A 24,441-nucleotide genomic window follows, 5' to 3' on the forward strand; every position below is an offset into this window, starting at 1 on the left:
AACTGAGGGTAGAAAGTCTAAGAAACAAATCAAATCCTTGCTGTTGAACGAACCCTGCTATCCAGGTAAGGGAAGCTTATATGTTTAATTTATACTTGCATGTTGTGTAATCTGGATTGCATGTATGATGTTTGAGCTGTATGGACGATCACTGTTATGGAATATGAGTTCTGATTTTGATTGATCTGCATGATTGGTTTGATACGTATGAAAAATGGATGTTATGTTGTATGAAGTAAATCTGTATTTTGATGTTGAATATGAAGTTACTGGAATGCATGTTATAAAGTTTATAAATTGAAGATCCTATGAAGCATAAAGTATAAGTTTAAAGGTTGAAATCTGAAACTTAAATCATCCCCTTTGATAAATGACGCTCGTCACCGTACGGTCTTAGACCGTTCGGTTTTCCTTAAAATAACTTAGAATGGAATTCCTTCATTTCGAAAGAATTCTGCTCGAGAACGAGCGTCCCCATTTGGATGTCTGAGCGTTCGTTCAGCTCAGCTGTTTATAAATATTTGAAACTTTATAAATACGTAACGCTCGGTCTTTAACCGAAGCGTTCGCCCTTATAGCGTTCGGCCTTCTGTCGAACGTTCGTTCTTAATAGCGTTCGGCCTTACGTCGAACGTTCGTTCTTAATAGCGTTCGGCCTTACGTCGAACGTTCGTTCTTGATAGCGTTCGGCCTTATGTCGAACGTTCGTCCTTAGTAACGTTCGGTCTGATACCGAACGTTCGTTTAAATGGCGCACGGTATTCTACCGAAGCGTTCGTCCTAAACAGCGCTCGGTCTGATACCGAAGCGTTCGTCCTAAACAGCGCTCGGTCTGATACCGAAGCGTTCGTTCAAAATAGCGTTCGTTCCAACATTTGAATATTTATCCTCTTACGTTCGTTCAAATACTGGCATCAGTTCATTTAATTGGTCAAACAGAGAGTTACGTCCGTCCATCCAGTACTGTATTTGGACGTTCGTCCTATTTTCTTCAAAGGACTGAACGTTCGTCCTTTTGTACTCTTAAAGTTAAAGATGAGATTGATTATGAATTATGATAAATTACAGTGCGAACGTTATATTAAGTGATTTTATGATTATGGAATTTGAACGAGCGTTCCAAGGAGGAACGTCTCAGATATGTTGAATATTGAATTGGTAAAGTATGACTGTGGTTAGCTAATGCTGGCTTGGTCCATCCTGATATTCCGTGATACTCATCTTCACGTAGAAGGGGGTAGTCATGTGTGGGAATGGCAGGAGGTTCTATTCCTTAGGGGTACTTTGGATAGAGCTAACCTCGAGTGGCAGCTGTTGAGTGTATCCCAGTTACTACATCACTCGGGTGCAAGGACGCCTGTAGCTACACGGTTCATACAGTCCGGACGGTCGTCTAGTATATATATATATATAAATTACTATGATGAATTATGTTAAATTGTATGTTGTGCGTGTGCATTGAAATGTTGAACGTGTATGTTGGATGTATGAATTAAATATTATAAGCTTACCCTTTCGTTTTCCTTGTGTTGTCAATTGTCCATGTACGTTCGTCTTGTCTTGCAATGATCATCCGTGTGGATGTGAGCAGATGGGGGTGCATCTCTTGAAGAAATGCTGGAAGAAGAAAATTTAGAAGATGCAAATCTGGTGGAAGTGGAAGTAAAGGCCGAGCCTTAGAGCGCTCGTTAGTTTAGTACTGTAAATGTTAGAGTAGTTTGAACGTTCGGCTAAGTATTTTGTAAAGCCGTTCGTCCTGATTATCTCTATTTCTGTTTGAGCGTACGTTATTTTTTTTTCTTCAAGCCGTTCGGCTTTTGAACTCTGCTTTATTAATGTAAAGACTGTTTGCTGTTTACTGTTAATTGTAATTAATTCTCAATTATGGTAATTACTATATTTTGGGATGTTACAATTGGGATGTCACAGAAGACATGAAGAATTCTGGTTTAGTGCCTGACTCTGCCACCAAAGAGTTGCTAGTAAAGAGTCTCTGGAAAGAGGGGAGACGAAGAGAGGCTGCAGCAGTAGAAGAGAGTTGTGAGGAAATAAATAAGGTTCTTCCGCTTGCATTGCAGGGTCATGAATGGACTGTCCCCAGCTGCAGCATGCCACTGCATGAGATTCATGAAGCTGATCCGAATGGTGCCGAATCGGTTGGCTTGGATAGCATCAATGAGGGATTTGAGCGCGGAGCATCTACCAGCCTTGGCAAGAACAGTTGCAAGTGCATTGAGCGTGTGGTGGGTGTGGGAAAAATTGGAATTTTTTTCAAGGGCATGAACAAGGGAAAGAGCGAAATCTACAGAGGGGGAAGAACGAATGGCATGGGTGAGCACGAAAGAGTCAAAAAGGCGGTGGTTTATGAGAGAGGGAAGAGAGGAGTCAGGGGGTTTTAGAGCGTAGAGTGAGTCTAATGGAGTCAATGAGTTTGGCACGTTTGAGGTAGTGAGCAACTTTTGTGGGAAACGGTTCACGACGACGGACATATGAACGAGCTTGCACTTGCGAGCTTAACCTGTTCAACAGGTTAACCTCGCAAAAAAACGACCTCAAGTGCATCCTCATTCAGCACTGCGAAGGTTGTTTGTGCTTACAATTCATAATCTAGGAACCGTTAGTATTCTTCGTCGGGGTGACACCAATAAGGAAAAGGACAGCGATATTCCAACAACGATTTCTTAACACTTTTTTTACAACGCCACGTGTCAGGACTCAAAAAAAAAAAAACACAACGTGCGTAGTGGAGTCCACGTGGCAGCTGCAGAACGAGCCACCTCAGCGACGCACCTGGGCGACAGCAGCGCCTGACATCCATTAACGGACGCCAGGTGTTGCACATGGAGGTGAGTCAGAAACGCAGTGGAAAGCTGACTGCCAGGGTGTGAACGTGCGTCCGGTAGTAGTGGAAAACACTTGGCGACCTCAGAGTGGACGACCGTCCGGCATGGGCTGACAGGAGCGTAGTGGAGTGCGCTAGCAGCATGGGAACGTGCGCTGGCAGGAGTGGAAAGCAAAACTCAGAATCTGAAATATTCCCCTCCCTCTGCACGCCCCTCTTTGCTTCATTTCTGAGAATTCATTCTCTCCACCTTCTCTCTACACTCTCTGCACCTTCTCTCTCTCTAGAAACCACCGTTTCATCTCCTCCAATTCTGGGTTCCGGCAGCGTGGAAGGACGCACGACGTCAAGGACTCCAGAAGAACCGTTCGGTTCGTGAATCAAGGCCGGTAAGACCTTCTCTTCACTGTTGTCGTTTGTTTTCCATGCATGCAAACTCAATTCCGAGTTGTACGTTCGTCATCTTTCTTAAAGTGGGAATAATTCTGATTTTGGGTGTTGGGGTTCGTTCTTGTAGTAGATTAACGAGCGTCAACGGTAGGAGATTCTGTAGGGAGGGAGTGTCTTTGTGCGTCTGTGGACGTTCGGTCATCCTAGAGGTAAGGGAAGCTTATTTAATTTAACTGTTTTGATGTATGCTGTGTGTGAACGTTCGTTATTTAACTGAACGGAAATAATGCATGATGGATGATATGAATGAATGGTATGAACGTTCGTTATTTGACTGTATGATGTTGCTATGGGAGAGTTGCATGGACGTTCGTTATTTATTGAATGGAAATGATATATGACTAAGTTACGTATGATGTATGAGATATTGGATGAAATGAGATATATGAAATCTGAAATTTGGGTTGATATGAACGAATGAAATTATGTGATTTTGATGAGAGATGAACTGGAATGTAAAAAGAAATTGAATAAGAAATTTTCCCCCATGATCCTATGCGTTCGTTACTGAACGGTCATTGACCGTTCGGTTTTCTTGGCAAACATAATAGAAATGGGATTCTATCATCTGGATAGAATCCTGGTCGAGGACGAGCGTCCTCGTTCTAAAATACTCTGCTTGAGCGTTCGGTCAAGCACTGTTGAATCTGGTATTTTTGATAAACTTCTTTCTTTTGTAATTGTATATGTATATGTAACAGTGCACTTTCCCGTTCGTAAACACTTCTTCAAAAGTTCCTTAGTTTATTTATCAAGTTCTGTTAATTTAAGTTATTAAACGTTCGGTCTCCAACCTGACGTTCGTACTGGGAAGCGTTCGGTCTTACACTGAACGTACGCTCTAATTGGTGCTCGGTTTTATACTAAGCGCTCGCTCCAAATGAGGCTTGGTCTTATACTAAGCGCTCGCCCTAAATGGTGCTCGGTATTATTCTGAGCGCTCGTACTCTTTTCTAGCAAATTAGCGTACGTCCAACCTTAGATTTCTACGCTCGGTCATTTACCGGCAGTGGATTCAGAACGAGAACTTTCATAAGAACCTTTCTTGCATTACTGAGACGTTCGCATTCGATGTATTCGGCTTAGAGCCTTCCCACTTAAATTATTCTTGAAGTACTGGTTTAAGTTCACGAGCGTCAGTTCATTCAACTATTCTCAAGGTAATTACGTTCGTCCAATGAACAGGACCTTACTCGACTATTCCCAAAAGTAATTGTAACTCTGTCGTTCGTGTTCGAACGAGCGTCTTTTCGTCCTCGGTCTTATTGGGGGACAGAACGTTCGGTTTTTTATGGTTTCGCTATTAATGATGAAAATGATCATGTAATGATGAATTGTGAATAATGAACAGTATCTGAGATGAAATGAAAGTTATGAATGTTGAACGAGCGTTCCAGGCAGGAACGACTCATGGATGAATGTTGAAAGTTGTAAAGTATGACTGTGGATAGTTAATGCTGGCTGTTCGATCCTGATGTTCCGTGAGTGCTCGTCCTCAAGTAGAGGACGCACGTCATGCGTGGGAACGGCAGGAGGTTGACGTCTTTAGGGGTACTTTGGACGGACGGACTAACCTCGGGTGGCAGCTGATGAGGATGCCAGTTACCACACCACCCGGGTGCGTGAACGCCTGTAACTACGCAGAATTCGTACAGTCCGGACGGTTGGTCGAGTGTTGGGTTTTTATTTAGTACGTACGTTAATTCATGATTTGATGTGTGATGAATTGTTGTTTTACTTGATATGTTGATGCATGAGTTAAGTTACATAAGCTTACCCTGCGTTTTTCCTTGTGTTGTCTCGTTTTGTACGTCCGTCTTATCATTGCAATGATCATCCGTGTGGATGTGAGCAGAGGGAGACAAGCGTTTGGAAGAGGCCCTGAACGAAGAGAATCTGATTGAAGTTGAAGTGAAGACCGAGCAGTGAGACGCTCGGCCAGAAGTTTAAGTGTTTGTTGGAGTGGTCGTTCGACCACCTCATTCCTTTATTTTGCTTAAGTTCGACCGTTCGGTATTTTCATGTGTAAACCGTTCGGTCAGTTTCAACTTACGTTCGGCTTTGATTTTTGTAACTCTGATTGTAAGACGTGCGGCTTTGCGCGTTCGTCCTTTGAAGTTGTAAGACTGTGCTCAAGGACGTTCGTCCTTGAGCATTCGTTCGCTTCTTTATCTTTTTGTTTTTAGTTGGAAAAACTGTTTTGGATTATTATTAAAAGTGATTTTTAAATTATATGGTTTATGACTGTATTTTTGGGATGTCACACCACGGGTCCTATTTTCATTGGTTTGTTTTAAAAAGAATATTTTATTAAAACTTTCGAAATGGAAGTCCGTAACCCTTCTTTTAACTGAAAATTCGAAAATACCCCTTTCTCTGTTTCATTGGAAACAGTCTCGTGAAGGTGCCGTCTCCTAAAGGCCGCATTTCGTGCCTCTTCACTTTGCTTTCTATGTGATTGTTCTGTGTGCGTGGTGTTGTCTCCCTGCATTTTCGTAAAGGTGGTGTTTTTCGTACAAGTTATCGTGCGGAATGGCAAGGTCCGGTGACCATTGTCCGACGACGAAGGTAAGTGGTTTTCCATTCCATTTCGTACCATGGTTTTTTGGTTTGGGTTAAGGTTTGGGGTTCGTATCCTTTTGTTGTGGTTATTGGGTTATTGGGTTTAGTAGTTTTGCTGATTTTATTTTGGTTTATGCAGTTGAGTGTTCGTCACTCTTTTTCGACAAAGTATATATGTACTTTGAACGAACGCTTGACAGACGAGCATCGGTCATTGATTGCGAAGACTGTAAGGACCGAGCTCCTTTTGTTGTTTTTTTAAAATGAGTGAAGTGGTGGGGAAGAGAGGCACATTTCTGAGTGGTAGGGAAGGGGGCGGCTGCACGTTTCTGGAAGTGGGGAAGTGGGCGGCGGGGAAGTGGGCGGCTGCACGTGGAGAATGAAGTGGCTTCCCATTCAGCAAAAGTGGGCAGCAGTTGGGTGGTGGGTCTTCCCACTTTAAAGTGCTCCAGCCATCATCAGGAACCTCCATCATCAGCTCTTCAAAGTGGGCACAGCACTAAGAAGGGAAGGGAGAAGCTGAGGAGTGCAGAGTTTCTTCCTCTTAAAGGGAAGGGTCCGTAGATTCAAAGAGATTTTTGGAGGTTCTGCAGATTGGAAGAGTTGCTGCAAAATCTGGGAGAAGAGAGGGAGAGCTGGACACTGTAGCAGAGGACTGGAACGGCAGAGGAGGAACACAGTGCAGAGATTGATTCAAGGTTTGCAAGGAAGTCTTCAAGAGGTAAGGGGAGTTGGATCTTTTGTTTGATTATTGAAATATACTGTATTTGATGCAAATCTGGGAATTTGGGGATGAAAACTTGGAGTTTCGGGGTTTCTGGAAAACCTGGTGCGATTCTCCATAATTCTGCAGAAACGCGCGTTCGTCCAAATGGCTCGACCAAATAGTGGTCTGCCAATTTCTGAACGTTCGGAATTGTATTCTGAGCATTCGCCCGAATCGGCCATTGGAACGTTCGTCCTAACAGTGCTCGACACAGGTCAGTCAGTTATGGAACGTTCGGTCTTATAAAGCTAGCGAGCGTTAGCGTTCGTCCTTGGTTTGAAAAGGTGATATCAGCGTTCGGTCTTAATCATCTGAGTGTAGCGTTCGGTCGTTAGTGTTACCATTGGGTTAAGCCTTGAAATTGGTACCGTTCGGTTAGGTGTTGATTTGTGTGGTTCGGTCAAGGTTTATTTTATATCGTTCGGTTGATATTTGATTGGTTAGTTTTCTGTTAAGAATTGATCTGTTACAGTTCGCTCTTGAATGTTTAGTACCGTTCGGTTAGATTTGGATTTATTACCGATCGGTAAGGCTTTGATTTAATACTGTTCGTCCTAATGTTGTTCGGTTTAATAGTGTTTGATCTTGAGTGTTCGGTCTCGGTGTAAAACTGCTGGTATGCGTTCGGTGTTAATTTGGATTCTTAGGTTTGAACCTTATACGTTCGATTTTGGTGTAATAGTTATTGTAAGCGTTCGTTCTAATTGGTATTCTAGGATAGTGATCGTAGGCGTTCGTCTTTCAATTGGTATTATCAGGAAGTGATATTTGGCGTTCAGTCTGGGTTCTGTATTAGAAATTATAGGCGTTCGGTTTGATGCGTTATTCTCAGGTTTAGATTATGAGCGTTCGGCGTTAATTTGAATTCTAAGGCTTGAATCTTGAACGTCCGGTTTTGATGTATTAGTGTGCGTTCTGTTTTAAATGGATATTCATAAATTTAGATCTGGAAAGTTCGGTTGTCAATGGATATTCTTAAGTTTGGATTGTGAACGTTCGGTCTTAATGTATATTAGAAATTGTAGAGTTCGGATTAAATTAATACTCCCTGGATTTGAGGTAGTACCGAACGGTCAGAATGGATTAGTACCGTTCGGTCAGAATTTTGATTCAATACTGTTTTATTTAGTCGTGATCATTCGGCCAGGGTTCTAGACGTTCGACCAGTACCTTAGGTGTTCGGTAAAGTGATCTGGGTATTTGACACAGAAAATAAACGTTCGTCCTAGTAGTTTCCGTCTTGTACAGCGTGCGTTCTCGAAGAGGTTTTATCTTTGAGCGCTCGTCCGAACAGTGAGGAATTCGATATGGTGTTCACAGTTTTAGCGATCGGCCTAAGTACTTGATATTAACGTTCGGCTCAGTAGTGTTGAGTCCAACATTGTGTTCGTTTTTGAACGTTCGGCCAGCCAGTATCGGGTTTTAGTGAGACTTCCGGTATAGCGTTCGACATGATTTCATGACGTCCGTCCAGATAGTGTTCGGCATGGTGTTTTGAAAATGACGTTCGTCCAGTAGCGTTCGTTCTATGGTGTTCGGTGAATAGCGCTCGTTCAAATAGTATTATACAAATGTGGTCTAAGTGTATTGTGTTGTGGATTTACCTTGCATAGTGTTGGGGAGTGCCAGCTGTACTATGCGAGTGTAAAGATGAGTTGTGTGTGTGGATTTACCTTGCATAGTGTTGGGGAGTGCCAGCTGTACTATGCGAGTGTAAAGATGAGTCGTGTGTGCGGATTTACCTTGCATAGTGTTGGGGAGTGCCAGCTGTACTATGCGAGTGTAAAGATGAGTCGTGTGTGCGGATTTACCTTGCATAGTGTTGGGGAGTGCCAGCTGTACTATGCGAGTGTAAAGATGAGTCGTGTGTGCGGATTTACCTTGCATAGTGTTGGGGAGTGCCAGCTGTACTATGCGAGTGTAAAGATGAGTTGTGTGTGCGAATTTACCTTGCATAGTGTTGGGGAGTGCCAACTAAACTATGCGAGTGTAAAGATGAGTCGTGTGTGCGGATTTACCTTGCATAGTGTTGAGGAGTGCCAGCTGTACTATGCGAGTGTAAAGATGAGTCGTGTGTGCGGATTTACCTTGCATAGTGTTGGGGAGTGCCAGCTGAACTATGCGAGTGTAAAGATGAGTTGCGTGTGTGGATTTACCTTGCATAGTGTTGGGGAGTGTCAGCTGAACTATGCGAGTGTAAAGATGAGTCGTGGGTGTAGATTTACCTTGCATAGTGTTGGGGAGTGCCAGCAGACTATGCGAGTGTAAAGATGTGTGGGTTGTGGTTTAACGAGTAGGTTTTAATTGTTCCTTTATATGTATCTATGTATGATGACATGAATTAACTGTGATATATGTATAACATGCTTTTTATATCTAGCTCACCCTTGCATTGTTTATGTTGTGTGCTGTTTGGGTATGTCTCGTTGGCGATGATCATCCACTTGGATGGGAGCAGACGTTGTCGAGGAGATCCCCTTGGAGTAAGAGCTGGAGGTTGCTGATGTTGCGGAGTAGTCTTCTTAGAAATTTCCTGATTGAACACTCGTAGTGATCAATCCTTTCAACTGTTTAAGTTTAAATTTTCAGTCTCTTTTATTTCTGGATGACTGTAATTTCACAAATAATTACACGTCATACTCCGACTGTTCTCTTTATTGGTATGTTGATGTCTATATTATATAATATTGGTTATTATATAATTGGGATGTTACAAAGACTCCATTTGCGTGGTTTTTAGATGTCAATGTGAATGTTAAACTAGGTAGAAATATATTGAGTGAGTTATTGGGTAAGTGGGACGACTGTAGTAGTGGTTTTTTAGTTGGGAATAAAGTTTTGAATATAAATGAAAATGATTTTCATTTAGGGTTGGGATTGAGTATAGATGGTGCAAATATTAACTTAAAGGAAGAAATGGAAAATATTGAATGTGTGAAATACATAGGCAAAGGAACAAAGGAATTGAATTCGATATACAAAATTCTAATGCGAAAACACAAGAAAAAGATCACTTGTTCTCATTTTTGTAGCCTTTACCTCTTGGTAGGGATAAGTGAGATTTTATTTCCAAAACGTAGCGGAAAAGTATTTCCCGTAATGTTTAATATTGTTGACAACTTAAGTGGTTTGGGTAGTTATTGTTGGGGTAGTCTAGTTTATCGTTTTTTGTTACGTAGTTTGTGCAAAGCTTCAGAAGGCTTGAAGAAAGGCAAAGGTACAACAAACGTTTACGTCGATGGTTGTGTTTACATGCTGCAGGTAATTAATACTTTTTGATGTAATTATTTAAATTGTTTTGTAAATTTAGTTTCTTACAAGTTAAGATGATTTATTTTTCTTAGAGGACCAAGAATTTCTAATTGAAGAACTTAAAAGGAGGGTTGCAAGTTTGGAGGCACAATTGGCTGAAAAGAAGGCAAGAAGGCAAAATAAAGATGACGTTGGACAAAGTGTGCCTCGTACAGAACCATCCGTGAACACTGGTTTTGTATCCCCTGCTGACATTGACGGAAATGAACAACCTTTGAAGACGTATGTTAGGGTTGGATCACGAAGGCGTTACAAGGGAAGAGCACTTAGGACTCCATACACCGGAACCGTAGTGCTTAGAATAAAAAATGAGTGATATGTGTATTTAGTTGATTAATGGAAAGTAAATGATCATTGTAATCATTGTAAATAGATTAAGAAAACAAAGTGTAATGTATCGGATTTAGTTGAATGATATAAAATTTGAGTTTTTGTTTGAGTTGGTCTCATATTTTATTTTTTAATACCATTATTATTATGAGTTGTGGGTCTGTGGATTTCAGAATGTGGTCAAGTTTTGTTAAGTTGCAGGCTTGTTTGTAAGATGTTGGTGTTTGAGTGGTCATTCTGGGTAACATGGGTGACTTATGTGAAAACCAGTTCATTTGAATCACAATTTGAGTGGGGGGTCATGTGATGTGATGTGAGGCCAAGGAGTGTGGAGTGACCCCTCATGAGTGGGGGGAGCAACTTGTGCAAGGGATGATGAGAGTGTTGAAAAAAGGCTGTGGTAATTGTTTACAACTCCCTCGTAAACGATTACCTGAGAGAAAATCAGGTTTTGTACAGAAAGTCCAACAAAGGTAGTCAGTCAGGTTCACAGGGGTGACCATTGTCAAAAAAAGTGACTTTTAGGCACTTTTGCACTTGTCTTAGGCTGGTCCTGGTGCTTCATAGAGTCCGATTTCTGTTGGTAGAGGCCAATACCTCATACAATGCCTTGTTGGGACGACCTTGCTTGAACGCATTTGGAGCTATCGTGTCCACCCCTCACCTGGCCATGAAGTTTCCCACGAAGCGTGGCACTATTTGTACTGTAAGGGCGGACCAGCGAACGGCTCGACAATGTTATGTTGTCGGGCTCAAAGTCACCCCTTTCATACCAACCAGAAGGACGAGAGGGGCTGAAACAGGTGGTCGACTTGGATCCCAGAACCAACATAGACGAACGTCTCCATCCGCAAGGCGATGTCAAACTCCTTCCGTTGACAGCGGACGCGTCCAAAACCACAACCATTGGCGGGGACCTCGCTTTGAACGACGAACAGGATCTGGGACATATGCTACGAACCAACGCGGACTTGTTTGCGTGGACGGCCGCCGATATGCCAGGAATACACCCCGGAATCATGGCCCATAAATTGTCCATATTCAGAGAGGCACGGCCGGTCGCGCAAAAGAGCGACGGTTCGGAGAAGAAAAGCGCAAGGCCATTCAAGTCGAGGTCGAGAAGTTGATGAACGCCCAGTTCATTAGGGAGTTAACTTACACTACGTGGTTGTCGAACGTAGTCATGGTCAAGAAGTCGAACGGTCAATGGAGAATGTGTGTCGACTTCACCGACCTCAACAAAGCATGCCCTAAAGATTCATATCCCTTGCCTAGCATCGATCGGTTGGTAGATGGAGCTTCCGGCCATGCTATACTCAGCTTTCTTGACGCGTACTCGGGATACAACCAAATCCCCATGTACACACCTGATCAGAGCAAAACAGCTTTCATTACCGAACGCGCTAATTTCTGTTATGAAGTAATGTCGTTCGGCCTGAAGAATGCAGGCGCCACATATCAACGCCTCATGGATAAAGTTTTCCATCATCAAATAGGACGATGCATGGATGTCTATGCCGGCGACATGGTTATTCGAAGCCATTCTATGGAGCAACATTTACGGGATTTAAAGGAAGTGTTTGGCCAAATCAGAAGGTACAACATGCGCCTTAACCCTTCCAAATGTACCTTCGGAGTCCCGGCGGGTAAGTTTTTGGGTTTCATGCTTACTCGTCGAGGAATCGAAGCCAACCCAGACAAGTGCAAAGCCGTACTCGACATGGCAACTCCAAAAACCCTAAAGGAAGTACAACGTCTGGTCGGTAGGCTCACAGCCCTGTCTCGCTTCATTCCGAAGCTAGCTGAACACATCAAACCAATTCTGAAGAACATGAAGAAGGGTACCACACAACACTGGGATGATGATTGTGAAACAGCATTCAATACTGTCAAACACATTCTCACCAGCCCTCCAATTATGGCTAGACCGGACGCTGGATCTGACTTACAGCTATATATCGCAGCATCCCACCAGGCTGTCAGTGCTGCTTTAATACAAGAGACACCCTCCCTCAAATTAATATACTACATCAGCCGTACGCTGCAGGGGACGGAAGAAAGATATTCTCGAATTGAGAAAATCGCATTAGCCCTGCTCACGGCTTCGCGTCGACTCCGACCGTATTTCCAAAGCCATCAAGTGGTAATCCGCACCGATCACCCGATCGCCAAAATCCTTCGCAAACCAGACTTAGCAGGGCAGATGGTCTCTTGGTCAGTGGAACTTTCAGAATTTGGACTCCGTTACGAACCGCGGGGATCCGTTAAGGGTCAGCATTTGGCAGACTTTGCAGCTGAATTAAGTCCCACACCTGATGACTCCACACCAAAGTGGCTCCTAAGCGTGGACGGATCCTCGGACAAAAGAGGGGGAGGAGCCGGTATTGTCCTTGAAGGACCAAACGGTCTAATCGTAGAGCAAGCCATCACATTCAAATTTCCCGCCAGCAACAACCAGGCCGAGTATGAAGCTCTGATTGCTGGCCTATCCCTGGCCAAAGAATTCACAGTCACTCGTCTAGAGTGTCGGATGGATTCAAAGTTGGTGGTCGGCCACATGAATAGAGCGTATCAGGTTAAGGATAATCAATTACTGCGCTACTTCCACAAAGCTAATACCCTACTTCAAGACTTTGTCGAGGTCATCATCATCCACATACCCAGGGAAAAGACCACAAGAGCAGATCTCTTGTCTAAGCTAACTCACTCTAAGGAGAGAGCACAATTATCTTCAATTGTTAAGATGACGCTCGACCACCCGGTTGTGGAAGCTTTCATCACCAATGTTTCGTCACCAACAACAGACTGGCGATAGGGGATCAAAGATGTAATGATAAAACAAGATATAGGAGAAAGCATTACTGTGACTGATTCAAAACGCATTGCACGTTTCCTGTACATAGGCGATGACCTATACCGCCGCGGCCACAGTACTCCTCTATTGAAATGCATATCGGAGGATGAAGCCGACTACGTCTTGCGCGAACTGCACACCGGGATATGCGGGTTTCACTCGGGTAAGCGTACACTCAAAGCACGCATACTTCGTGCATGATATTACTGGCCCACGATTGACCGAGATTGCGAGACGTTCGTTAGAAAATGCATCTCCTGTCAGGCCCACGGTCACGACATCCACGCTCCTCCCGAAGAGTTGCATGGTATCGTCTCTCCTTGGTCGTTCGCTCAATGGGGCCTCGACATAGTTTGACCGTTACCCCTAGCCAAAGCACAGAACAAATTTCTCCTAGTGGCGGTCGACTATTTCACCAAATGGATAGAAGCCGAACCATTGTCCGTTATCAGTGCCCAGCGAGTACAGAAGTTCATCTGGCGCCTAATCTGTCGATTCGGTCTGCCACAGAAAATCATCACCGACAACGGTCGCCAGTTCGTCGAGCGAAAATTTGAGGAATTCCTCAGTAGTTTGGGCATTAAACACGTCACCTCCTCTGTCGAACATCCACAAATGAACGGACAAGCCGAGGCTGCAAACAAAGCCATACTTACTGAATTGAAGAAGCGACTCGGTGAAGCCAAAGGTTTGTGGGTGGAAGAACTACCCGAAGTCCTCTGGGCGTACAGATGCACTCCACACGGATCCACAGGGGACACGCCGTTCAACCTAACTTATGGCATTGATGCCATGCTCCCAGTCGAAGTCGGCGAGCCCTCGTTAAGACGAAAGATCACCGATATGACACTTAACGAGGAACAGTTACGGATGAATCTCGACACCCTTCCCGAGCATCGAGAGGTCGCCGCAGTTCGTGCAGAAGCTCAAAAAAGAATGCTCTCCCGCCGTTACAACACGAAGGTCAAAGCCCGAGCGTTCAAAAGCGGCGATCTCGTGTGGCGGAAACGAGGAGAAGTCAGGAAGGACCGAACTCACGGCAAGCTAGCAACCAATTGGGAGGGACCATTCCGCATCGTTGAGGACATGATGAATGGAGCATACCGCCTCCAACTCCTCAACGGACAACCCATCCCCAACACATGGAATGCTACTCATCTCAAATATTATTTTAGTTAAAGTTCATTTTTTTTCATGACACATTATTCATCTCCATTCTAAATAAAAGGCATATTTCATGGCTATTATTATTTCATTTCATCTATGATTTCTTGCATGTCGAGTCCCAGGATTACATTCTCCTGATTTCATCCGGCATGATACACGGTCGTCCTCGGTCGCCTCAGGCACCTCTACGTCCGAACGAATGGATATACACTCCATCTGGTAGATGTTCTCCCTTGAACACCCAGTCCGTCCGGGATACACTCCCTCTGGTAGATGTTCTCTCTCGAACACCCAGTTAAGTCCGGGATATTAATCCCTCTGGTAGATGTTCACCCTCGAACACCCAGCGCACTCGACCTATATGATCGCTAATAAAAACGACAAGTTCTCTCTCGAGCGCCCAGTTACGTCCGGAATATCAATTCCTTGGTAGATGTTCACCGTCGAACGCCCAACGCATTCGACCCATACGATCGTTAGAAAACTTTTTCAACATTTGTATCACAACGCAAGAAAATAGTGTCCATCCGACAACATATATAAATTTAGACACACCAAGAAAATCAACACATGTCCAACAGCATATAAATGCATTAATTCCTAATCTATTACAATATTAGGTGATTCGCCAGCAGCATCTCCGACCGTCTCCACAGCCGGTTCATTCACGGCGACCACCTCTTCATCCTCATCGGCAGCGACCGCCTCTTCATCCTCTTCCGCTTCCATAAAGGCATCTTCGGGAATTTCACTAAGAGGCTTCAGTTGACCCTCATACACGTCCTTCCGAACGTCAAACTCCACTCCTTCGGTCGAAACCTCAAGCAAGTGCCCGACCTGCCTCAAAGCCTTCCGAAAGCCTCGGGTATGTTCAATCACTACCGCCTCCTTTAGTTCTTCTATTATCACCTTGTTCTTCGTTGTTTCCGCCCGCAAGTCATTCCTCTCCTTGGTCACCGTCGCCACTGTCTTCTTGGCCTGTTCTAACTCGCACGACATTTGATCGCGCTCCTTTCTCAAAGTCAGGCCGGCATTTCGGGCGTCATTCAGCAACACTTCAGCCTCTCTCAATAATTGCTCTGGCCGTTTCTGCTTTGAATCGCAGAGGGCATGTGCCTCAGTCAGCTCCTTCATCTGAGTCTGCGCCTTGTCCAGTTCAACCCGCAACACACCTCTATCAGAGGCATATGCAATATGCCAAGCCAGCATCTGTGTTCGACTCGCCATTTCCAACATGGTGTCGGCCATTTGTTGCTCGGTCATATTCTCTACCACCCTCTTCTCCGAGTTATCCAGATTGAACTCAACCTTATGGCTCAACGTGAAGGAGGGGTCCCATACACCATTGGGGAGGGGACGCTCTGTCTCGTCCGCGGTCTCTTTCCTCTTCTTCGACACAGCGCCGCTAGTGTCGACCGCCTTCCCTCTCCTTTTTCGCACCAAGGGCTGCTCTTCGACAACCGTTGTCTCATTAGTCGACATCGAGAGCACTACTGGACCGGTTGGTTGAACCTGCGTACATTGTTGACCCTGCGTACGTTTGGATGAAGACCCTGGAAGGTCACCCTCAGCCTTCTCGTTGTCGATGGATTGAAACCAATTTCGGACACTTCCTTTTCTCCCCATTATTTCTGCGAAACAAAGGTCATCCCAGAACAGTCAACAACAACAAAGCAACAGATAACAACAACAAGCAAAGAAACATACCAAATACCCTCGAATCAGCATCATCGTACTCAAGGCAGTTTATAAGCTGACGGGAAGAAAAAGGGCGCGGCAACGTCGTCAACACGTTCAGGGCCTCTAACTCTTCAACCGTCATTTTATCCTCGGACTAAGAGGTGAACCTCAGCGGATCCTGCGTCCAGTACAATGGGAATTTGGGGCTTCCCTCACCATCAAAAAAGTGCCTCCGCCCAAAATCGGGGATCGACACTTTAAAGAATTTTTCTTTGAAGCCCCTATACGACTGCAGGTAAAGCTCTAGAAGAGCATTACCCGGCTCGGAAATTAACGATACCCAACCCTTCCTCGCAACCGGTCGACATCTAAAAAACTACAAAAACAGTCCCACAGTCGGCCTAATTCCTAAGGCCTGACATAACACGGCAAACGCCTGCATGTACCCCCAACTGTTGGGATGCAATTGACTGGGCGCGACATTCAGGATCCTTAACACATCCATTTGGAAAGTTGTGAAAGGCAATCTCAGGTACAAATCATAAAACGGTGAAGCATAACAATAAAAGAAATCACTGGAAGCACTCTCCCTCCCATGGCACACCCTCTCTTCCTCCCGACAAGCTACCAACCTCACACACGTTTTATACCCTAGGGTTCTCAAAATACAGCTATTTTCAATCCAATTTGCTAACACTGCCCTACTCCTAAACAGACTCCTAAACTCTTTAACTTCACGCGCCGCCCAGGCGTAATCATCACCGCTAGCCGGAGACGTTACACGCTCTTCTGGACCTTTACTACACACGTTTCCATAGAAAAAAGCATCCTCACCACAAGGCACAGTGGTGATATCAGGGCGTTCCGCCGTTGACGACGGCCCCGGTATATCGCTACCGGCATTATGCCCCTTTTCTTCCATTATCAGCAGTAAGCGCACTAAGACGGAGGAAGGTTTAAGGTTTACCTGGCAGATTCCTGTAGCAGCGTAATCGGTGGCGTTGAAAAGCAGATTTCACTCGCAGCACACAGTACCAACTTCTCTTCCTCAGGAAAAGTGACGAACTTCTTTCTGATTCGTGTTAAAGAAGGAAGGAAGGTTAATCGTCATGCGCCATAGATTTAATTTCAATCCAACGGTTGTAAATTCATGTCTTTTCGCTTCCCCAAAAGAGCGGGAAAACCCTAAACATTCTAACGCCAAAACGGTGCGTATCACTCCCCCAATAAGGCACCACTCAACGTCCTTTAGTAAACTCGCAAGCAAAATCTGCGCTCGTTTACTCGGACTCGGGGGGCATGTACCGTAGGATACCTAAATTTAGAATTGGATAAAATGAAAGAGCAGTAACAATCACTTGCCAATAAATTTGATTCGTTTAGTAGCAGTTAATTTACTAAGCAATTAATTCATTTTTTAGATACTTTACTAGCATTGTTCCTTTATCCACTCGATGTCTTCCTCTATATTAATGAGTTTGCTGTATAGTGATCAGTAGGCAGCAGCATTATAAGCCATATAGAACAAGTATCAAATTTGAATGGTGTTCAGGTGAGCCATGTTATGATTAACTGAAAATGCAAAGGGTGTGCAATAAATAATTAGAATTTGTACCGTAGGATACCTGAATTCACCAACGGTCGACAAGTAACCCGGGCGACCGTTTGTCGAGCCTTCTTACGGTCGTAACGTCACGATTGTATGTATGTCGAACACATCTTAACGACAATCGTTAAGACGATCGCATCATAACATTTATATGTTGATGTCGACACATTAATGATCGACAAACAAACAGCGATGTCGCGACGTATAACGCTCGCAAGTTTGTGTCGATGCACCAGACAATCGACAGTTCGCATATTTATGTCGATACACAAGACGATCGACAAGTAATAAATCAACGGTTAAGAGTAAACGGTTAGGAATATCAGTCAATGCCACGAATCACGGGAGTAACTGATCCAGTGTCAAGCACGATCTAACAGTTACAACTTCCAAGTGGTCAACTTCGATAACTGACCGGATTTTCAGGTAAACGATTTATTTTACTGTTTTAAATATGAAAAGCAGAGAGAAAAAAAGGTACGTTTTTCCTTAAGAGAAATTAAGAGAGAGAAGATTAATCTTCTTCTTCACTTTTGAATGAGAAGGGTTCGACATATCCTTTTCTAACTTGAGCGTCAGACTGCCTTTGCAGGTACCCAGCCCATTTTCCCCTCAGAGAGCTTGACACAGAAAGGGAGATATCACGGTAACGACATCACAGGAAGAAGCGATTGCAATTCGTTAGGTTCGTATCTCGGTCTCAACACTCGTACTGAAACAGAATTCATAACTGAGTTTGCAAAATATAAACCATAAATTTTATGATGGCCTTCACTTCAACAAAATGTTTCGCTGGCTATATTCGTCATCTTTAAATTCGAATTACAAGTTAATTGTCTTGTCTTTGTGTTGACTTAGAACGCTAATGGGGTCAGCGGTTCTAGTCTAATTAGCCAGCTTATCTCAATTTTATTATTCCAATAGTTCACTTCTCACTTTTCCCACTATCTTATTGTTACCAAATCTTAGTAATTACTTTATTTTAAATCAGTTAAATCTATGATCACTAGTTAAAATTTGCAATTCAATTACTAAGTTCATTTAGTTTGCTTGCAAAACCCCTTAAACTCAATTACTGATGACTCCCTCTTTGTGTAAGATGAGAGGCCAAGCCTTCCATGCAGAGAACAAGTGTTGGACTGATCAAAAAGAGTGACGAATGCAACGAAAATAAGGATGGATGGATGAACGAATTCAGTGACTATGGTGCGGTGTGTGATGTGAATTGGATTAAGAAAGCATTTTGTATGAGGAAAATGGGCTTGCCAACTTATCAATATTAAAAGGAATCTACAGGAGAATGGGTTTAGCATTCACAGATAAAGACAAGCATATTGTTTCTCAAGAATATACTGTCTCCTACAAGGGGAAGAAATGAACAAAGTACCAGCAGACTACATCACAGAAACCAATTCTTACTGTTGCTGTTATACAATGCAAACTTATGATATGACCAGAGGCAGCAGAGAACAATGGACGTGACCTCCTTCATACGACCTTTTATCATCAAAGTCCCTTACGAATGCCAGTCAAATGATTCACAAGATCTTTTTCTCCAGATTCTATTAGGACATCGATTGCACTCTCTTTGTATGGAGATTGCAGCGGAACTGATTTTTTAAGCATTATCTTGGCCAGCTTTGTGGCCTCGGTCAGGTGGCTTCTTTGACAAAGGCCAAATAAAAGAATAGAATAAATATCATAGTCAATGGCAGACAAACATCCCTTGTTCTCAATTGCTTCAAGCAAGTAGAATCCATCCAATACTCGGTCCTTCATACAGAGCTCCTTTAGCAAAATGCTAGATGCCAAAGTATCAGGTCTAGCATCACCAGAAAGCATTTCTATGAAGAGCTTCATTGCTTCGTCCAGCTTTTTAATCCGGAAAATGATACTTGAACAACCTCTTTTGACAACATTTAGACACGGGACACGTGTCTAAATGTGAGTGGTCCGCGTGGAAAATGAAAACCCAAATGAAATCTGACGTGGAAAGGGACGGGCAGGGTTTTCAAGTTGGCGTTTCAAATTTCAAATTCATTTGGAAGATTGTAGAGAGAGAAGCGCGAACGTTGAGAGGGAGACTGTGACCTAGAGAGAGAGGCCGAGAGAGTTGAAGAAAGGGAGTTCGAGAGAGAGAGGTCCGACGGAGTGCTTGCTGGAGTGCTGCCAGACAACGTTGAAGGCCGTGTCGGAGCTAGTCAACCCCTCCAGCCGGTTCCGATTCACGGCCGCCGCAGCTCCGACGTTGGCCAACGAAGCGAAGACGGCATCGTCTTCCGTCCGGTCCGGCCCAGCGAACTAGGGGCGCGTTCAAGGTCTCGCTTCGTCCCACCTGCTTCCGTCCCTGTCCCAGAGTGCCACCGGAGCATCGCCGGAGTGTCGCCGGAGTGTGAACTGTTCGGTGGACCAAAAAGAGGGGTTTTCCGGGTTGTCAGTCCCACCCACACCTTTTTCTTCGTCTGTGTTCCAACCGCCACACCTCGTGTTCACTCAAGGTTCGTTTTTTTTTTTATTTCAGTGGAATGAAAGTTTAATACATGCACGATGTTGTTTGTGGATGGTTTTGGTTATGTATGAAATGTCTCCCAAGTGGATTTTGTTGTGTTACTGATTTGTATAGATGTTGTTTGGTTAATTTGGCCAAGTACTTTGTATACAATCCTGTCATCTTTGCCTGAAATACAAGGGCAGCGAAAGAGATAACATTATGCCAAGTCCTCGAGTTCCATGCTCTAGGTTCTCTCGGTTCCAAAATCCACTAGTCAGCATAGCAAGAGACAAGTGACAATAAAAAATCTGATTTTATGTCCGAAGAAATAAAATTAAGCTACTTAAAGTTATAAGGCCAAACGGCCAGACAAGAGAACCGTTCGGCTTTCGGTTGGATGACCAGAATGAGGAAACCCATATTAAGATGTGTTAGAGATATCAATGTCTAACACTTTTGTTGCCTGCAAAAGAGCTAAAATCATTAATCGTGATTACTGTGACCTCTGTAGTTTCGATGAACGCCTCATAGGCAACTTCTTTAATGTTAGCATTTGTGTCCGTAGGCCTGCTGGGCAATCCGCAACATGTAAAAGAGCAAGATTAGTCACCCTAGAAACTCGTTCGACAATTCTTCCAATAAGCTTGTACTGGTACGCATCCCAGGACATGTGTCTCGACCCGCTTAGCGGGTTAAACTCCATCGCCGCTCGTGGCTCTCTCCAGGAGATATAGGCCACCACGGGGAATTCCAGGGGGTTCACCATCAACGTCTTGGCTGTCGTGATGAAGATCCCTCCGTTGCCGTCGCAGTTCGAGAAACCGAACCACCACCGGCGGCCGTTATGCTTTCGTAGGGACTGGGCGCGACGAAATGATGGTCGCTAGGGGAGAATACCGAATCAACGTTTGATGCTGTGTTGGCAAAGGACGGCGCCGAAGTTGGATCGGACGGCGCCGAGGATGGCGCGGATGGTGCAGCGAATGGCGTGGACAGTGCAGCGAATGGCGCGGACGGTGCCGCAATCGTTGCGTCCGCAAGCGTTACCTGCATGATTTCCAATCACTATGATAGTGGCACCCTTCCCGCGTGCTTCTCCCTCGGCCGCCGCTCCACGGCAGCCGCTACTACCGACTGTCCCCCACACTAAGCCAAAAGCCCCCTACCATCGGCGACGTAAGATGAGCGAGAGATCTTGGAGTGGTCAAACTCTAACACACTGACAGCAGATCGGCACAACGGACCCGTGAGGCTCAATTGGAGATTTAGGAACGGCGGGGGCGAATTCCAGCTTTCTTTTGGAGGATGCCTTGAATGTCTTTAAACAAATGAGCAGGAGAAGATTAACGGGCGATGTAAGAACCTAAATAATTCTTTATTTTTTAAAGAAGATGGGGGAGCAATCAGTGCTGGGAAGCACCAACCGCCCCATAGAAAGAAGTGAGATTTTATTTTATTTGGCAAATGGGGAACAGCACACGTTCGGGCCCTTACTTTCATTTTTGGCACCATTCAAAAAGCATTGCACGTAGGAGATAAAAGGGGGTATGGGTTCTGCACTTGGAGAGTGAAATTCTTGCTGCCAAATCCGTGGGAGTGAAAAGCAAGATCTGGGAGAGGTGAAGTGGAGATCTTCTGGAGCTGCAAGGAGGCCTTGGTAGTGCAAATCTTGGGGGAGATAGATTCAATAGTTGCTAAGGAAGTCTTCAAGAGGTAAGGGGAGCTAGATCCTTTTCTCTGGATTGTATGAACTATGCGTGTACTGAAATCCATAATATACTGTCGTTAATGAACAAATTTTGTATTTAGAGTGATTTTGTTGTGTACGAATCTGTATGCGTGGTTGTAGAATTGTGCTGTTGTATGCAAATCTGGGAAGAAGGGAATAAAAAATGGGGTTTCTGGGAAATCTGCAAATCTGCTGCGTTTCTGCAGAATTCTGCAGAACGAGCGTACGTCAATTGTGCTCGACCAATAGTGGTCGGCCAAAATAGAACGAGCGTTCGCCCGTATAGTGTTCAGCCTTAAATTTAATATTCTTAGGTGAGAGCCTTGCACGTTCGGTTTTGGAGTGTATTAGTAAGTGTTCGGTCTTAATATGGATTCTTAGATTTGATTCTTAAACGTTCGTTATTAATTTAGTATCCTAAGATAGCAATCTCGAGCGTTCGGGTTTAGTGTAATAGTAGTTGTAGGCGTTCGTCCTTAAATTGGTATTCTCAGAAAGTGATCTTGAGCGTTCGGTATTGTGTATTAGAAATTGTAGCGTTCGGATTGAACTAGTATTCCAAGGAGTTGATTTAGTACCGAACGGTCAGAATGGATTTAATAGCGTTCGGTCAGGTTTTGATATAGTACCGTTCGGTTAAATGGATTTCGACCTTAGCGTCCGGCCTGATAGTGTTGATGATGTTTAATATTCGTCATAGGCAGCGTTCGGTCGAATAGTGTTTGAGCCAGTGTAGTGTTCGGTGTTAGCGTTCGTCGAATAGTGTTTGATCCGGTGTTAGGTGTTAGCGTTCGGCCGAATAGTGTTTAATCCAATGTGGTGCTCGATTTTAGCGTTCGGCCAAATAGTGTTCAATCTAATGTGGTGCTCGGCTTGTAGCGTTCGGCCTTGATCTTTAGCGTCCGTCCAAATAGTGTTCGGCCTGGTGTTGGAAAATAGCGTTCGTTCAGTAGCGTTCGTCTAACGGTGTTCAGTGAATTGTGCTCGTCCAAATAGTATTCTACAAATAATGTTGGAGTCTAAGTTTATTTTCTCTTGAATTGAATTGATTGTGCAAAAGGTTTGGAATATATATATGTGAATGTATGAGGTATGTTGGATTTACTGTGATAATATGGTGGTATTTGGTTATTCATGACTTGGGTTAAGTTTCAAAGTAACAATATGATTCATGGACGTAATTCCATGATCCTCAAGGAGAGGGTACATGGTGGTGTTTTGGGGTTGTATAGAATGATTACATGGTAGCTCAGTTTTGGGGGTCATCCTGAAACTCCAATGGTCTTTCTTCTCATGTAGAGAGGATTGAACCATGTGGTGAGGAGTAGCAGGAGGTCCTAGTCTTGGGTGCTTTCATATGATCCAAGGTGAGTGATAACAGATTAACCTCGTGACTGTGGCCGGGCGGTAGTGCCCAAAGTTCCACCGGGCGGTAGTGCTCAAGTTTCACAAGGCGGTAGTGCCAGGGCGGTAGTGCCCAAGTTTCATAAAGCCACCACGAGTGCAAGACCCGCCATAGCTCGGTAATCATTCTAGTCCGGACGAGTCGGGGTATAAAGTAACAAGTCTTGTGATGTCATTTTACCATGTGTATCAAAGTAGTGGATGGGTATGTATGGTGTGATTGTTGTATGATGGTATGAGTATGTCTGACATAATTATTATATGAGGTTTGCATGCATGTTTTATAAATGATTGGTTGCATGTTAGCTCACCCTTGCTTGTTTGTATTGCTTGTATATGTTTCTTTGGCGATGATCATCCACTTGGATGGGAGCAGATGGCGGAGAGGATACTTTGGGAGCAGCTCTTGATGGAGACGGCAGTGTTGCAGCTTAGATTTGCTAGTTTTATTCCATGAACTCATGTTATTTGGGAGAACTTTTGAGTGTTTAAAGTTTTAAATTCTCTGTAATTTCCAGAGAGAAATTCTAATACTCTAGTCGGAAATTTCGCACTATTCTAAGGATGACTGTAATCCTTAATTAACTCTTGACTGCTTTCCTATATTATGCATGATGACGTCTTTATTATATGCATGACGTATATAATTGGGATGTTACAGGCGAGATCGAGAAAAGAGTGCCGGCTGTGGATCGTTTGGGTTCATGTACGTATCTTTCATTTTAATTAGTTTCCAAAGTAACTTTCTAATACATAAGAAAGGGGTTGTTCTGTGTGAGGATGAAAAGCTCATACGAAAACATTACTTTCAACTTCTTGGGGATATTTGTCAGCGGCATGTGCTAGGCTGAGCCCCCCCAGGGTGTGACCAACTAGAATGACCTTCTGATTAGGCAGAGTTGTGGCCAATAGCTGCAATAGTAGTTGATTGTACTCTTGTGTTTCCAAGAGTGGCTTCAGCGTGTGCTACCTCCAAGCTCCACGGTGTAACATCCCAAAAATAAGGTAATCACCATATAATAGAATTAATTACATTTAATAATAATTCAGTACAGTTTTCCACTAAAGGAACGAACGTACAAGGCCGAACGTCCTTACAGAAGTATTTCAAAATGCAGGCCGAACATACAGAGATCTGACCGAACGGTCAATCATAACTAAAAGAAACAGATACGCTGGTCGAACGACCACTCCAGTCAAAAACCTATACTACTAGCCGAACGATCACTACAAACAACTATCATC

At 44.0% G+C, this 24,441-nt stretch overlaps 1 protein-coding gene and 1 long non-coding RNA gene across 2 annotated transcripts; one reads left to right on the top strand and one right to left on the bottom strand.

Annotated features, from left to right (window-relative positions):
- Positions 1-14,883: 14,883 nt before the first annotated feature.
- LOC148201382 (uncharacterized) lies at positions 14,884-16,108 on the bottom strand. Its single transcript, XM_088109029.1, has 2 exons — positions 15,991-16,108; positions 14,884-15,914 (listed from the first exon to the last, which is right to left on the bottom strand). The coding sequence occupies exons 1-2, from the start codon at positions 16,103-16,105 to the stop codon at positions 14,884-14,886; spliced, it is 1,146 nt and encodes a 381-aa protein (XP_087965155.1). The 5' UTR covers positions 16,106-16,108.
- Positions 16,109-18,670: 2,562 nt separating this feature from the next.
- Positions 18,671-23,827, top strand: LOC148201383 (uncharacterized). The gene is made up of 2 exons (XR_015784759.1): positions 18,671-21,776; positions 23,573-23,827. It is a non-coding gene; the product is annotated as an uncharacterized LOC148201383 (long non-coding RNA).
- Positions 23,828-24,441: the final 614 nt, after the last annotated feature.

This window comes from Vigna umbellata, chromosome 3, assembly GCF_029865625.1.
Source record: "Vigna umbellata cultivar VRB3 chromosome 3, Vumbellata_1.0, whole genome shotgun sequence".
NCBI lineage: Eukaryota > Viridiplantae > Streptophyta > Magnoliopsida > Fabales > Fabaceae > Vigna > Vigna umbellata.

What these genes read in the sequence shown, in the direction of transcription:
- LOC148201382 (XM_088109029.1), bottom strand. Translation starts at nt 16,105, where the DNA reads ATGACGGTTGAAGAGTTAGAGGCCCTGAACGTGTTGACGACGTTGCCG. An exon ending in TGCTGATTCGAGGGTATTTG is followed by an intron (nt 15,915 to 15,990) that starts GTATGTTTCTTT and finishes TTTGTTTCGCAG; the next exon opens with AAATAATGGGGAGAAAAGGA.